At 42.2% G+C, this 16,963-nt stretch overlaps 1 protein-coding gene across 1 annotated transcript in view; it reads right to left on the bottom strand.

Moving 5' to 3' along the window:
• Positions 1-16,963, bottom strand: part of LOC115132431 (arf-GAP with coiled-coil, ANK repeat and PH domain-containing protein 3-like) — a 91,474-nt gene that overhangs the window by 20,644 nt on the left and 53,867 nt on the right. Inside the window, exons 5-10 of the mRNA XM_029665075.2 lie at positions 15,935-15,993; positions 15,109-15,292; positions 14,383-14,427; positions 14,162-14,257; positions 13,483-13,557; positions 10,813-10,824 (exon numbers count right to left, since the gene is read on the bottom strand). Coding sequence (XP_029520935.2) covers positions 10,813-10,824; positions 13,483-13,557; positions 14,162-14,257; positions 14,383-14,427; positions 15,109-15,292; positions 15,935-15,993 — 471 coding nt within the window. The remainder of the gene's footprint in view (positions 1-10,812; positions 10,825-13,482; positions 13,558-14,161; positions 14,258-14,382; positions 14,428-15,108; positions 15,293-15,934; positions 15,994-16,963) is intronic.

Genomic DNA, 16,963 nt, shown 5'->3' with positions numbered 1-16,963 from the left:
TACAGTACCTTTCAGCTCCACCTTGCTATGAATAGAGTCTACAGTACCTTTCAGCTCCACCGTGCTATGAATAGAGTCTACAGTACCTTTCAGCTCCACCTTGCTATGAATAGAGTCTACAGTACCTTTCAGCTCCACCTTGCTATGAATAGAGTCTACAGTACCTTTCAGCTCCACCTTGCTATGAATAGAGTCTACAGTACCTTTCAGCTCCACCTTGCTATGAATAGAGTCTACAGTACCTTTCAGCTCCACCTTGCTATGAATAGAGTCTACAGTACCTTTCAGCTCCACCTTGCTATGAATAGAGTCTACAGTACCTTTCAGCTCCACCTTGCTATGAATAGAGTCTATAGTACCTTTCAGCGCTGTGTTCTCTTTCCTTAGATCATCAATCTGACATTGGCTGAATTCTAGATGGGCACATAATGTATTGATGTCCTCTCATAGTATATCCAAGATATCAAGTTTGGCAAGCCTTTCATTGCTGGATTTTAACAAGTCAACATCCATAAACATCTCCCCACTCAATTAAATTAAATTCAGTTCAAGGCGCTTTATTGGTATGGGAAACAAATGTTAACATTGCCAAAGCAAGTAGATAATATACAAAAGTGAAATAAAAAATACAAATGAACAGTAAACATTACACTCACAGAAGTTCCTAAAGTATAAAGACATTTCAAATGTCATATTATGTATACATACAGTGTTGTAACAACGAGCAAATGGTTAAAGTACAAAAGGGAAAATAAATAAACATAAATATGGGTTGTATTTACAATGGTGTTTGTTCTTCACTGGTTGCCCTTTTCTTGTGGCAACAGGTCACAAATATTGCTGCTGTGATTGCACACTGTGGTATTTCACCCAGTAGATATGGGAGTTTATCAAAATCGGGTTTGTTTTTGAATTCTTTGTGGATCTGTGTAATCTGAGGGAAATACAGTGAGCACCATAAATCATTGGACAGTGACCATTTTTTTGTTATTTTGGTTCTGTACTCTAACACTTTGAGTTTGAAAGGATTCAATGACAATGAGGGTGAAGTGCAGACTGTCAGCTTTAATTTGAGGGTATTTTCATACATATCTGATGAAACGTTTAGAAATGACAGCACCTTTTGTACATGATACCCCCCATTTTAAGGTACTACATGTATTTGTTGAATTGGCTTCACAGATGTGTGTCGTTAGGCAGGTGTATTCATTTATGTCGTTAGTGAATGCAGGATATGCTGTTGATGAATAGCATTGATTCTAGACTTTGCTATTGCCTTTGGAGGTTGTTGTTGGGGTGTGACAACATGAGGAAGACAGCAGTGTCGATGCAAATGAAGCTGGCCGTCATAAGGCTCAGAAATGAAAATCAATCAGGAACATTGCACCCTGGGCCCAAGTCAACGGTTTGGTTCATTATTAACAAGAAAAAAACAACCGGTGAACTCAATTATGTCAAAAGACCCAGTACACTGAGGAAGACCACTGTAGTGGATGACTGGAGAATACTCTCTATGGTGAAGAAAACCCCCCTGACAACAGCCAAACAGATCAAAAACACTCTCCTGGATGCAGGTGTAGATGTGTCAAAGTCTACTACGTAGAAGACTACACCAGCAGGACTACAGAGGAAACACTACAAGATGCAAACCACTGATAAGCCTGAAGAACAGAAAGGCCAGATTACAGTTTGCCAAAAAAGCACCTAAAAGAGCCCCAAGAATTCTGGAAAAAAGTATTGTGGACAGATGAGACAAAGATTAACACGTACAAGAGTGATGGAAACAGGAAAGTGTTGAGAAAAAAAGACATGCCCATGATCCAAAGCATACCACCTCATCCGTGAAACATGGTGGAGGGGGTGTTATGGCTTGGGCCTGTATGGCTGCCAGGGGAACAGGCTCACTTGTCTTCATCGATGATGTGACTCCAGACAGAAGTAGAATAATGAATTCTGAAGTCTACAGAAATATTTTATCTGCTCAGATAAAACCAAATGCCTCCAAACTCATTGGACGGCACTTCATCATGCAACAAGACAATGACCCAAAACATACTGCAAGAGCAACGAAGGGGTATTGATGGCCAAAAAGTGGAAAATCCTTGGCAGAGTCAATCACCGGATCTGAATCCAATTGAACGTGCATTTTACATGCTGAAGAGGAGACTGAAGGCAATAAGTCCCTGAAACAAGCAGGAACTGAAGATGGCTGCAGTACAGGCCTGGCAGAGCATCACCAGGGAAGATACCCAGCGTCTGGTGATGTCGATGCATCGCAGACTTCAAGCAGCCATTGCATGCAAAGGATATGCGACCAAATATTAACAATGATTACTTTATTCTACATTATGTTAAACTGTCCAATGTTTTTTGATGCCCGAAAATAGGGGGGACCATGTACAAAAGCTTCTATAATTTCTAAACGGTTAATCCGATATGAAAATACCCTCAAATTAAAGCTGACAGTCTGCACTTCACCCTAATTATCATTGTATCCTTTCAAACTCAAAGTGCTAGATTATAGAACCAAAATAACAAAAGAATGGTCACTGTCCAATGATTTATGGTGCTCACTGTATGTGTCTCTAATATGGTCATACATTTGGCAGGAGGTTAGGAAGTGCAGCTCAGTTTCCACCTCATTTTGTGGGCAGTGAGCACATAGCCGGTCTTCTCTTGAGAGCAAGTCTGCCTATGGTGGCTTCTCTCAATAGCAAGGCTATGCTCACTGAGTCTGTACATATTCAAAGCTTTTCTTATATTTGGGTCAGTCACAGTGGTCAGGTATTCTGCCACTGTGTAGTCTCTGTTTAGGGCCAAATAGCATTCTAGGTTACTCTGTTTTTTGTTAATTCTTTCCAATGTGAAAAGTAATTATCTTTTTGTTTTCTCATGATTTGGTTGGGTCTAATTGTGTTGCTGTCCTGGGGCTCTGTGGGGTCTGTTTGTGAACAGAGCCCCAGGACCAGCTTGCTTTGGGGACTCTTCTCCAGGTTCATCTCTCTGTAGGTGATGGCTTTGTTATGAAAGGTTTGGGAATCGCTTCCTTTTAGGTGGTTGTAGAATTTAGCGGCTCTTTTCTGGATTTTGATCATTAGCGGGTATCGGACTAATTCTGCTCTGCATGCATTATTTCGTGTTTTACGATTATTTCGTGTTGTATGTCGAATGGTATGTTCCTTTTGATGGCATGGAAGGCCCTTCTTGTCTTGTCACTCAGATCGTTCACAGCTTTGTGAAAGTTACCTGTGGCACTGATGTTTAGGCCAAGGTATGTATAGTTTTTTGTGTGCTTTAGGGCAACGGTGTCTAGATGGAATTTGTATTTGTGGTCCTGGCGACTGGACCTTTTTTGGAACACCATTATTTTGGTCTTACTGAGATTTACTGTCAGGGCCCAGGTCTGGAATAATCTGTGCAGAAGATCTAGGTGCTGCTAGATCCTTGGTTGGTGACAGAAGCACCAGATCATCAGCAAACAGTAGACATTTGACTTCAGATTCTAGTAGGGTGAGGGGATGGTTTGATTGGGGAAGGTTTGATTCCATCGTTGATACCACTTAGCCAACTTGGCTTTAGTTCGTTTGTTTTGTTGATTGGGTTTGTTGTCCTTAACAGTGCTTGAATCCTCAGAAACCAGCGACATGTTTCTTTGAGCTCGTAAGTATCTCGTCAATGAATCGTTCAAGCTCTTCAATGGATTCTGAATCATCCAGCGTGTTTCCAGGCAGGGTAAAACAAAAAGAACGAAACAATGGATGTATCTTTCCAGACCTGTACAGTCCATCGGTAGATACACCCAATAAAAAATAAAAATTCAACGATTGTGTACTCACTTATGCCTGTAATATTGAAATATTTCATGCAAACGATTAACCGAGGGAGGGAAAAGCGTGGTTCCTGTTAAAAACACTGGGTAAAACCTGAAATGAGCCTGCATGCCAAATGAGAAAATAATTCTAGAGATAATGTAAAGGCATGTCTCGCAACACAGACAAAAGTGTACTCCAACAAAGCTATGATGATGCCTTTAGCTTGATAACTATTTTGGTGCATATTTTGTACGGCCCATTAACCACATTACATCACAGTGGTGAAGCTTCATTTGCCAAGACACCATTGTCTCATTAGTGAATATAGACTTGATGAAAGAGTTCTCAAAGAATTCATATGGTGCTCCTTTAAGGGAGGAATGTTAAGAAAGAATCTAAGTATTAGATTAGAATCATTAGATGTCCTGAGACTTTGTCCGGGACATTCACCCATGGACTGGAGTGTATTCATTACGTCTTGCAACGGAAACCAACAGCGCAAGCAAACAGAGCAAAAGGAACAAAACGGGGAGAGACCTAACTGAATTTGTACAATAGAAACTATTGTTTTCATTGCAAAATGTTTTGCAACAGAATCTGTGTAATGAATTCACCCCTGGTGTATAGGTATAGAACATTGATTTAGCTTCAATTCTTTTTCATGACAAACACACAAACAGCCTATTGAAGAGACTGGAACACAATGTCCCCATCGTGGTCAAGCTCTATTCGAATAATAAGTTATCTAATTAAAAGCAATAAACAGTGAAGGATTGACTGGAGGATTGTACTGCCTTTCTTTTAGGATGATTTAAAATAGCGCCAACATTGACCTAGAAAAAGGAATGCCAGTGACAGTGCACTCAGTCAGATCCCATCAGACCCACTGTGATCAGCTGAGTTTCATAATGGTATCAGCAGCACTGAGCACGGCAGCAGCCATCAACTACTATTCACATACTTAAATAATACAATGTTTTCTCCTCCCTAGAGCTCTCTTTTTGACATGCACAAATATGCATTGAACAATTTGCTGTTACAGTCTGATCTGACAATTTGCTGTTACAGTCTGATCTGCCATTTGTTGTTACAGTCTGATCTGCCATTTGTTGTTACAGTCTGATCTGCCATTTGTTGTTACAGTCTGATCGACCATTTGTTGTTACAGTCTGATCGGACCATTTGTTGTTACAGTCTGATCTGCCCATTTGTTGTTACAGTCTGATCTGCCATTTGTTGTTACAGTCTGATCTGACCATTTGTTGTTACAGTCTGATCTGCCATTTGTTGTTACAGTCTGATCTGCCCATTTGTTGTTACAGTCTGATCTGCCCATTTGTTGTTACAGTCTGATCTGCCCATTTGTTGTTACAGTCTGATCTGCCATTTGTTGTTACAGTCTGATCTGACCATTTGTTGTTACAGTCTGATCTGCCATTTGTTGTTACAGTCTGATCTGACCATTTGTTGTTACAGTCTGATCTGCCATTTGTTGTTACAGTCTGATCTGACAATTTGATGTTACAGTCTGATCTGACAATTTGTTGTTACAGTCTGATCTGACAATTTGATGTTACAGTCTGATCTGACAATTTGATGTTACAGTCTGATCTGACAATTTGTTGTTACAGTCTGATCTGACAATTTGTTGTTACAGTCTGATCTGACAATTTGTTGTTACAGTCTGATCTGACAATTTGTTGCCATTTACCATAAACTACTGCATTTCCAATAGCTGTTCAATACTCCAAATCATGACACAAATGAAAAACAATCATATTTTATGGCACTAAACTATCCCTATTAAAAGTATGTCTTCTCCTCACTACACAAAAGGTCAACTCTCCAAAAAGCAACGTAAAACAAACATACTCAAGACTATACAAAGTGAAACAATTATTAGTAAAGTAGACTACAAAATAAAACTCAACCCACCAGAGTGCGGTCCAACCTTCCAAATATCTTCATTTTCAAACCTTTTAAATGATCCAAGAGCATTGGACATGTAAATAGGCAAACACAAATAAAACAGAAAAAATATCTAATCTAATCAAATGCTCATTGAATAGGCATCTCTGTGGAGTTACACGTGTCAGTTAAGTCCTCTCTGAACGCTGAAAAATGCTCGGATCACCAGAGTCCTGCATCGTGCCTAATTCCCCTACGCAGGCATGTGGATAAATGCTCGGACCACCAGAGTCCTGCATCGTGCCTAATTCCCCTACGCAGGCATGTGGATAAATGCTCGGACCACCAGAGTCCTGCATCGTGCCTAATTCCCCTACGCAGGCATGTGGATAAATGCTCGGACCACCAGAGACCTGCATCTTGCCTAATTCCCCTACGCAGGCATGTGGATAAATGCTCGGACCACCAGAGTCCTGCATCTTGCCTAATTCCCCTACGCAGGCATGTGGATAAATGCTCGGACCACCAGAGTCCTGCATCGTGCCTAATTCCCCTACGCAGGCATGTGGATAAATGCGCGTAGCCAACTGCTTGCTGCTGTGTGAGGCTTTGGATTAGAGCTTATTATCATACAGCTGCCAATTTATTTGCGGCACGTCGAACTTAGACTGAAGTCGCTCTTGACCCAGAGACTGGCAGAGTGTTAAAGTAACACCAGAATCCACGTTGCGCTGTTTGGACACTTTTACAACTCCTCAAACCTTGGACCCCGTGCACGTTCTGCAGAAGGGGAAAACCAATTGGCAACCAGTTCAGTTAATCAAGCAATCACCACTGAGAAGCCATGAGCCTATTTGCCATGTAGCCGAACAAAGAGTAAAACAACCTGAATGCAAGCCACTATAGAACAGCTGTCAGTAGCAGCACATTTACCATTTAGCCTGGCCTACACAATTATGCACGTATACATTTCCAGTTGCCATCAATAATACAAATCCTTACCATAAACATGTAGATGCCCATTGAGTAAGCTCACACATGTTATGAAGAAGGGAAGCAAATATTTTCTGCTCTATGATATTAGGTTACTCATACTGTTACAAGGCCCTTCATTACTAATGATCTGGCATTATAGAGAAGAAATGACTAGCAGTAAATCATATTTTTTCCCCCAACCCAGTCAGCTAGCCTACCATGTTCAAAACAAACAGACACCAAATAGCATACAACACATTTACTTTAAACTACTTTAACTAACTTATTTACTGTTAGAGCTTTGTTTTGTCCCCTAACTTGGGCACCCTAAACTTAGCCTATATGAGCAGATTCTCATCAGGATGCTGGCCAGCAGCAGGGAAGTTTAGCTAGAGGAGGACTGGGAGCTGTGGAATGTGAAAGGACACAGCAGCAGCCTGTGAGATAGTCAAACACAGACTCATATATTCATGGCTCTGGTCAGACCCATTTCAACAATTATTCGTGGGATCAGATAACTCCAAATGAATCGTACTATTTACAGGTGCAATCCCATTTGTGTTTTATTTGATAAGTAAATTATTGAAATTAGACTATATTTAATTCCATCAATTGCACAATTAGAAAGTATGTTGCAATCCATGCTGGTGAAAACTGTGAATTCCAGAAACCATGTTCCTCAGAGGGAAGAGGCCATAGGCCACAGAGTACAGAGCTGTGAGGGGTTAACGATGAGGTTTTGCTCTGATTCTTAGAAGTTGTAGAACAATTCTAGAACATATTTATTTCACTTTGAGAGGGAACACGTCATCGTAGCAGTTTTCAATATCAAAGCCCTGGGTCAGAGCCATGCTACATGGGTCTCAGACACTCTGCAGGCTTTCATCTGGACAGACAGCAAGGCCCATTATTGACGTATCCCGCCATTACCCCTCCCTTGGATATTGGATAGAGACAGACTGCTTGACTGAAATGTTGAGTGTGCAAGATATTAAAATCATCATTCTCATCATGAGCACTATCTCAGTCCCCCTTAGTTAGGAATCTGTTATGTTCCCTTTTCACAAAAACAATATTCCTATCTCTCTGAAATGTCAACGGAGCACTGAGCGTATACCAAGCTTTTTATTTTCAAAATCTTTCAAATTGAATTCAGCTCGTGTCATGCTAATGTAGCTTTTTGCGACCCGCGGAAACAACTTTTAGGACGACGACCACAAAATGTACAATACTCAAACATTGTTAGGAGAAACCTGCACCGTTATGTCAACAGAGCTCGGTGGTTATTATCAGATGTATTAGGTTATGAAATCTGACTTTTTGGATATAATGTTAATGATATGTTAGAGAAAGACCCCACTGAATGATTCAGAACATGAACAATCATATGTGTCTTGGTACAATGTATTTTATAATATAAGGAAGTGAAATTCCCTCACCAAAGCGCATTTTCACCCACTGTGGGTGGACACCCGAGACTACATTAAACTAGACTAAACAGACTAGGAAGGAAAGTTCTGATTCATCACCCACCTGGTGAATGGAGACATGGCTGCCCCTCACTCTCTGCCAAATGGACCCTGGCCAGGACAGGACAGTTGGTGGCACTGATTAGCCAGTCTGTCTGCAGTGACATACTACACCCCTATTGTCTGCAACCAGCCAGGATCTTCTTGTCCCATTATGCCTGAGGTGTCATCTGCCATTAATTAGCCTTACCAGCCTTAGCCCCACCCACAACACAACAGCCTGCCTGTCCTAATCCTGAACCCACCTGGTTCATTTAGCTCTCTCTACTCTGTTGCCATGGGAAACAGTTACCATGGAACCGAGCCCATCTGAGTTATCAGACACACCAGAACACGGGAGAAAAATAACTCCCACATTCTCATTCCCCTAACCACCCATTATAAATCACAGTCCTGCAAAAAGCTGCTAATGCGTGTGATAGCTTAAAATATGTATTACATTTTATATCTGAAATCTGAATATTCAAGTGCTGAAAATTAATTAGGCCAAAATGTTATTTTGTATTTAGCCTAATTCAATAACAAGCTAGAGGAACAGTAGCCTAGAATGCTGTGATTGTACTAGAGGTCGACCGATTATGATTTTTCAACGCTGATGCCGATTATTGGAGGACCATAAAAGCAGATACCGATTAATCGCCCGATTTTTGATTTATTTATTTGTAATAATGACAATTACAACAATACTGAATGAACACTTATTTTAACTTAATATAATACATCAATAACATCAATTTAGCCTCAAGTAAATGATGAAACATGTTCAATTTGGTTTAAATAATGCAAAAACAAAGTGTTGGAGAAGAAAGTAAAAGTGCAATATGTTCCATGTAAAATATGTGCCATGTAAGAAAGCTAACGTTTCAGTTCCTTACTCAGAACATGAGAACATATGAAAGCTGGTGGTTCCTTTTAACATGAGTCTTCAATATTCCCAGGTAGGAAGTTTTAGGTTGTAGTTATTATAGGAATTATAGGACTATTTCACTCTATACCATTTGTATTTCATTAACCTTTGACTATTGGATGTTCTTATAGGCACTTTAGTATTGCCAGTGTAACAGTATAGCTTCCGTCCCTCTCCTCGCTCCTCCCTGGGCTCGAACCAGCAGCACATCGACAATTAGCGCGAGTTAACTAGCTAGCCATTTCACTTTGGTTACACGAGCCTCATCTCGGGAGTTGATAGGCTTGAAGTCATAAACAGCGCAATGCTTGATGCACAATGAAGAGCTGCTGGCAAAACGCATGAAAGTGCTGTTTGAATGAATGTTTACGCGCCTGCTTCTGCCTACCACCGCTCAGTCAGATTATATACAACGCAGGACACACTAGATAATATCTAGTAATATCATCAACCATGTGTAGTTAACTAGTGATTATGATTGATTGTTTTTTATAAGATAAGTTTAATGCTAGCTAGCAACTTACCTTGGCTTACTGCATTCGTATAACAGGCAGCCTCCTTGTGTAGTGCAACGAGAAAGAGGCAGGTCGTTATTGCGTTGGACTAGTTAAGGTTGCAAGATTGGATCCCCCGAGCTGACAAGGTGAAAATCTGTCGTTCTGCCCCTGAACAAGGCAGTTAACCCACTGTTCCTAGGCCGTCATTGAAAATAAGAATGTGTTCTTAACTGACTTGCCTAGTTAAATATAGATTAAATAAAGGTGTAAAAATCAGCCCTAATTAATTGAAATCAGCCCTAATTAATCGGCCATTCCGATTAATCGGTCGACCTCTAGATTGTACGGTAGTGGTGTGGAGCCACAGTGATGCATGGTGGTTACAAACTACATAGGCAAAATTGGCCAGGACAGAGTTCCTCCATTAAAACCAGTGTTAAAAATGAATAAAACCTCTCAGGGGTTTGACGTGTACATGCTTTCTCTGCTCTGTGCACCAGAGAGGTCATAACGGTGTAAATGTCACACAGTGGCAGCACTTTATTCTCCTCTCCGCTTGTACTATGTCATAGTCTCATGTATGTTTACACAAGGGTTCATTCTCATGTTCAAATGTGACAAGAACAAACAAACCCCTGAGATATTTCACACTTTCAGAGCGGAGTATGACTTTAGCAAGGGAACACAGAAAATGTAGCCCGTTGTTGTAAGACCTCTAATGATTTATCTTTTTTTTTTAGCTGAGATATAAGATGATGCTTGAAGTGGTGTGATAAGAAAACACATTTCCCAATACTATGAGATTGAGAACCAATAACCGGTCCATCAATAAGATTATTTGCCTCAGGGAATCTACAAAACATACAGAGAATCATTCAGCAGAAAACTTCTGAACAAAAGAGACCAGAACCAGAGCGACCCAGTTCAGAACAAACTAAATGCTATACTATCTGATGCTATGCCTATAGCAGTCATACAAAGCTCTGTGGTTCTGATTGCTTCATATACACTACTCAGTGTGCTGTAGTAGGTGTCTGCAGCCCCACACACTAGAGCTTAAGATAACTTCAAAGAGGTTGGCTAATGTGCTCCAATGGCACATCTGAGCTGTTCTGTGCTGTACGTCTGCATGTGTCTCTCACTAGAAGCAGACAACAGACATGTGAAGTATAACATGTACTCACCTGCATGAGGGTCTGGGAGAGCAGATTGCAGCATTGTTGGAGAAACAGAGAGAGAGAGAGAGAGAGAAGGCAGCATTATAACATGCAAGAGGGCATTGCAGACCAATGGGGGGGTGAAGATACAATGAATCATGGAGATTATTGTATCTCAGATGATAATCCTACTTATTGGCCTACAACATCTCATCATCTGACTCTGGAAGCCAGCAACCACATTCCATCCACAGTTTTTATGCAAGTAAAGTCATACTGTATTAAAATAAATCACGACAGCTGTGATGGAAACAGGAAGTTTCAGTAGAATTTATAAATGGCGACAGATCATTTGTTTGTTCGACATGGTGGGATCTTTTGGTGTCGGTAAAATGAATTATGTGGAAATTTATTATTGATATAATAACCATGATATGGAAGTAAACTTGGAGTCACACGATGACATGGTGTGTGGTCCTCCCACTACAACTCAGGAAACCATGCAGATTAAATTAGGCTACAGATTAAATCAATTATGATCATTCCAATAAATGTTGAGGGTCTTGTTCTGGTGACATGATGATCGATGCTTGACTGCCATTTGACAACTAAAAATATTCTCACGCTTATCCATAATCTCAACATGTAGACTATCCACACAGCCTACCTGCACTGTCTCTGCAAACTGTTGGCTGGAATGCATGTACCAAAACCAGAGTTGGCACATTTACTATTTAACACAACAGTTATAGGTAGAGTTGAAAAAGGCGATGGGCACAAATTGAACATTTGATTTATATTCGGTACATGAAAACGTAAGCGAAAAAGTACATTTTGTGTCCACTACCTCAGTTTGGTGGAAACATACCACTGTTTTTTAGAATATTCACATGAAAATCTAGATGTAAACCTAGCTACCATCTCTGAGATATGAGCTCTTCTTTAAAATGACCAGCCCTATAAAAGCATAGCCTACATTTTACCTGTGATCAGATGCTGATATAAGGCAACAAACTAACACAAACTACCACTTGGCAGTGGAATGTGTTAGTTTGATGCTTGTGTTTAGAAGCGCTGGTCTTCAGGGCATAAACAGATCAATAACTGCTGGGCTCACACCCATTCTGCACTCTCCTGTTGGTCTGTCTGCAGAGTATGGGCAGTGGCCTGGTGTGAGTGGGGTTTCCAGGGCTGCTTGCCTGGTGGTCTGCAGACAGATGGACAGATGGCTACTGATCCTTCCTGAGGTAAATTAGTATTGCTCCTGGGGCTCTGGACCCTGAGACTGGACCCTATAGTGTCTCATTCATATGGAGATCATGAGGAACTCAGGAAGTCCCAGTCAACAGGCCAGGGATTATACATTCACAACCAGGACAGGACTAGCCTGGTCCCAGATCTGTTTGGGCTGTCTTCCCTACGGTCATTGTTGTAGGAGTTGGCAGGACAGCACAAACAGACATGGACAGACAGGACAGACTTCCTGAGTGTTGAGGAACTATTACCTTCTGTGTTTGTTTCCCACATTTGACATGAAATGGAAAGTTCTTAATAAGAGTTCAACAAAAATTACACTCTTGAAATCAATTTTATTTAGATTTTTCCTCAAATGTAGCTGTCTGTTTGCTGTCAGTTTCACAGCAAACAGACAGGTACATTCACCAGTAAATATAGCATTGCACAGGGGACCTGCATCTGAGACCAAAATTATCTGTGAAAACACTAAAATAACATCAGAGACTATGACAGAGAGAACACACATTTCAATTGTCAGCATTTTACTGGATTAGCTCAGTGATTACCTAGCCTAGCATATACCAAAAGTGCTGAGCATTGTTATTTACAGTAGACACAACTGAGATCATTAGCCTCTTAAAGCACTTCATTCCACCTGATTTAACAGTTTAAATCAATGACCGGCCTTTCTGAGGAAGACTAATCAAAACGCTCACCAGTCTCCTTCCTAATCCCCCAGTCATAGCAGAAGACAGTCAGAGCCAGGTGGTGGACTCATTGGACTGGAGGGAGCTCTGACGTGTAATGTGTGCCCTAAAACACAGCCAAACTCCCAGCCCAACCCCAGTACAGACATGGCCAACTCACAGAAGACTAGCCCAGACCTAGTCCCCTACACCTCTTCCATCATTATCAAGCCATACATGTATGGTGCATGGCAACAATAGAGGAGTCATGGCACATACAGTATGGCAGTGTTTCCCCAATCCAGGTCTCCAGTACCCCCAACAGCACACATTTCTGTTGTATCCCCAAATAAACTCACCTGATTCAACTAATTTAGGGCTTGATGATTAGTTGACTAATTGAATCAGGTGTGCTTATCTGAGGCTACAACAGAATTGTGTGCTTTGGGGGGGTACTGAAGGACTGGAGTTGGGAGCCACTGCAGTATGGAACCAGAGGGGTATACTATAAATTAGGATCAATGAGTTAGCCAGCTAACTTTGACAAGCAAACAGAAATAACTACTGATCTTCTGGTTCGTCGTAAAAGCGAAACTTAGATATGTGTTCTTGTTTGTTGAATCAATTAGATCGTGCCCATTTCAAGCTTATTTTTTGGCTAACACCTTGTTCCTGTTTTTTAGTATACCCAACAGGCTAGCAAAGCCAGTCCCAGACCCAGACCTCACCAACTTCCAGAGGAAAGGGAGAAATGTGAAATAGCTGCTTTGCTTACCCTCTGCTGTATGGTGGCGTGTTTGTGTTCCATATCCCTCTTCTCCATGGCCGAGTCAATCACCAACTGATCCAACTGGAAACAAGAAGAAAAACACACACTCAGATGAGGTTGGTCACATAGCTCAGATGTGTGAGTAGAGAAGAGCTTAAGCCAAGGAATATCCATGGAAGTGCTTCATTTTAAGCATGAGCAATTCCAACATAGCAGTCAGATTGATTCAAGAGGGATGCTCAGCAATTGACTAGAGCACTTGGAACTACCAGAGCCCAAACGCAATGACGTGAGAGGTCAATGTTTTGTAATGAAGCACTGACTCAGGTCTGTTTCACTATTCAGCATACTGTACATGTATTCCACCTGACGGGAAACCATGCTGCTGAAGTCTTTCACTAACACTGTACCTGCTACGTCGACCACCCAGCACGTTCAGGGATTTTTTAAACAGATAACGTCACAAGTTTCCCACAGTCAAATCCGAAGGCTAATGCACTGTTATGTAAACAGACCGCACAGCAGCGGACAGCGCATCCATTGGTGATGCAACTCTGCCTGGGTCGATATTTCCAATCAGAACCAATCTAATACCAATCAGGACGCAGGGCTTAGGGGCTAACAGCACAGCAGTAGGCTGGCTGCGGCTCTGGATGAGGGTGGTGAGGGAGGTGGTGAAGCTCACCTCAGCAGCCAGCTTCTTCATGTAGGGGTCAATCTCATCCAGCAGGTTGTAGCCCTGCTGAAAGAGGGAGTACTGGGCATGCATGAAGGACAGCATCTGCAGGGGAGAGATAGACAGGAGAATATAAGCAATACATTATTGGTGTGTTTTTAAAAACAACAAAACACTCACTCTACAGCACTGTACTCTATAGTGATGGATCGGACGTTAAGGGCACTTACAGCATCTAGGATCTCAAACTTCTTCTTGGCTTGAAGGACGTTGATCTGCAAGAGGGGAAGAGGTGAGTAACAGTCTTATCTGATACTACTGTGCATTGAAACATCTCCCTCTTGTGGACAATCAATACATCTCACTGTTGTCAGTATAGTGACCAACAATATACAACATTTGTGTCCTTCAGTCCTGCCTGTCTCTGTTTGTTGTATGTTATGAACTAAATCACATGAAATCAACATGATACTGTGATGCTCTATATATCAACTAATCATGGCCATCATGTTGGCATTTTAGGGATAAAACAAATAATTCAGACATTCAGCTCATTGGTTATCTTAAAGAACGATGCAAACCTAAATGAGATATTGCGCGACATTTGAGAGGTCTCTAGAATAAATCTTCAGACACACCCGTGACCTTCTCTGCCTTCTGCCACTTTCAATTAAAACCAAACAGGGTCACACACACACACACACTCCAAATTAGAGCAGAGAGGACGTTAGTGCCGGCAGACACAATACATACTGCAGACAGAGGAAGCTACAGCGATCACACCACATCAGTCACTCTGTTCCCAGAGGCAAATTTAGTAACTGTCCGGAGGCATGTGGGCATGCTAAGCTATAACCATGCTGAGATATTCTATATTCTATTCTATTCTAGACCTACAGGAGCCAAAGGGATCTATCTGAGTCCATGTATTACTCTGGTTATGTTGTCTGTCTCACCTGAAGTACGTAGTCGAGGGCCAGGTGTCTGAAGCACTTCCTGGTGATACTGAGTGTTCCGGTGGCCTCCTCCACCTCGTGGGGCTTGTTCCTGGGAGCCTGGGCGTTCTTCACCTGGGCTATCTCCATGTCTTCACGCATGCGGTCAAATTGCTTCTTGGTCTCCTTGAATTTACGGACATCCCTGAGAATGAGAAATTGGGGATGACAGTGAGATTGGGTTTAACAAGGGACACTTCATGTGATTCCTTTAGTTGTACCTGACCAGATAACAGGGGTAAGTGGAACACATGGTTGGGAATGACAATACTGTCTGTGGTTGACAGATTCACCAAGGACTGGTATGTTGAATACGTGGTTGAAAATGAAAATACTGTTTGTGGTTGACAGATTCACCAAGGACTGGTAAGTGGAACACATGGTTGGGAATGACAATACTGTCTGTGGTTGACAGATTCACCAAGGACTGGTATGTTGAATACGTGGTTGAAAATGAAAATACTGTTTGTGGTTGGACCATTCACCAAGGATAATTAAGTTTGTTAGATACGCGTGTTCCTTATTCTCCCTTCCAGTTCACCCCAGCTTTTCCTGGGAGGTTAAGACAGAAACAGGACCAGGGCCATGACCCCTGACTTTTCCCAGGTAAAAAGGTCCTGAGACTGGGGATAGTCTGTCTGCTTCACACCTATGATGTTGTCCACCAACACCATAAATCAGTAAAGCTTCCAGGCCAAACAAGGAGACGTTGGGTGTGTGAGAAATGGTCTCAAGCTACATAGTTATATAGGAGAGACAGCATGAGACAACGTTGTTTTAAACTTACTCTTTCACAAAGTTGTGCAGCTGCTGCTTCACAGATCTCTGGGCTTGATCGAACAGAATCTGAAACACAAAAGGAGCTTCCATTAGCATGTGTTGGTCACAAATGTGGAGTTAGAGGTTTTGAGCATGTATGTAACTTATTTTGTGCCCACAAATGTAGATCCTGAGAGGTTTCTGATTTTACAGTGCTGTTGATCATCCTTCAGTAACATACAATCTCAACCAACAGGGGGCGATACAGGACTGGATTTATAACATGAATTCTCAAATTAATTCAATGCAAATACAAATTGAGATCCCCCTTTCCACGCATACAAGTATTGTGAAACGAATAACACACGTGCTGACAAACACACTCAAATACACTACACCCCAAATCCTGTCTTTCATTCAAAATACCCCCTTTTCCTCTCTTATTCTAAGGCGATTGCTGTTTTTCATTTTTACAATCATAATAGTTCATATAATCACAATTCAGCTTTCACATGCCATGCTGCGGCTGCAGTAAAATAGGTTACTGGGGCAGGGAGGGAGGGAGGGAGAAAGGGAGCGAGATAAGGAGAGGGAGAGGAGGAAGGGAGCGAGAGAGGGAAAGGGAGGGGAGGAAGAGAGCGAGAGATGGAAAGGGATGGGAGGAAGAAAGCGAGAGAGGGAAAGGGAGCAAGAGAGGGAGGGAGGAAGGAAGGAAGCGACAGAGGGATGGGAGGAAGGGAGCGACAGAGGGAGGGGAGGAAGGAAGGGAGCGACAGAGGGAGGGGAGGAAGGAAGGGAGCGACAGAGGGAGGGGAGGAAGGAAGGGAGCGACAGAGGGAGGGGAGGAAGGAAGTGACAGCGGGGGGGAGGAAGGAAGCGACAGAGGGATGGGAGGAAGGGAGCGACAGGGGGGGGAGGAAGGGAGCGACAGAGGGAGGGGAGGAAGGAAGTGACAGCGGGAGGGGAGGAAGGAAGCGACAGAGGGATGGGAGGAAGGGAGCGACAGGGGGGGAAGGAAGGGAGCGACAGAGGGAGGGGAGGAAGGAAGTGACAGCGG

This window comes from Oncorhynchus nerka, linkage group LG7 (assembly GCF_034236695.1).
Source record: "Oncorhynchus nerka isolate Pitt River linkage group LG7, Oner_Uvic_2.0, whole genome shotgun sequence".
NCBI classification, from domain to species: domain Eukaryota; kingdom Metazoa; phylum Chordata; class Actinopteri; order Salmoniformes; family Salmonidae; genus Oncorhynchus; species Oncorhynchus nerka.
Note: the sequence above shows the minus strand (reverse complement) of the source record. Positions and strands in the feature narration are given on the sequence as shown.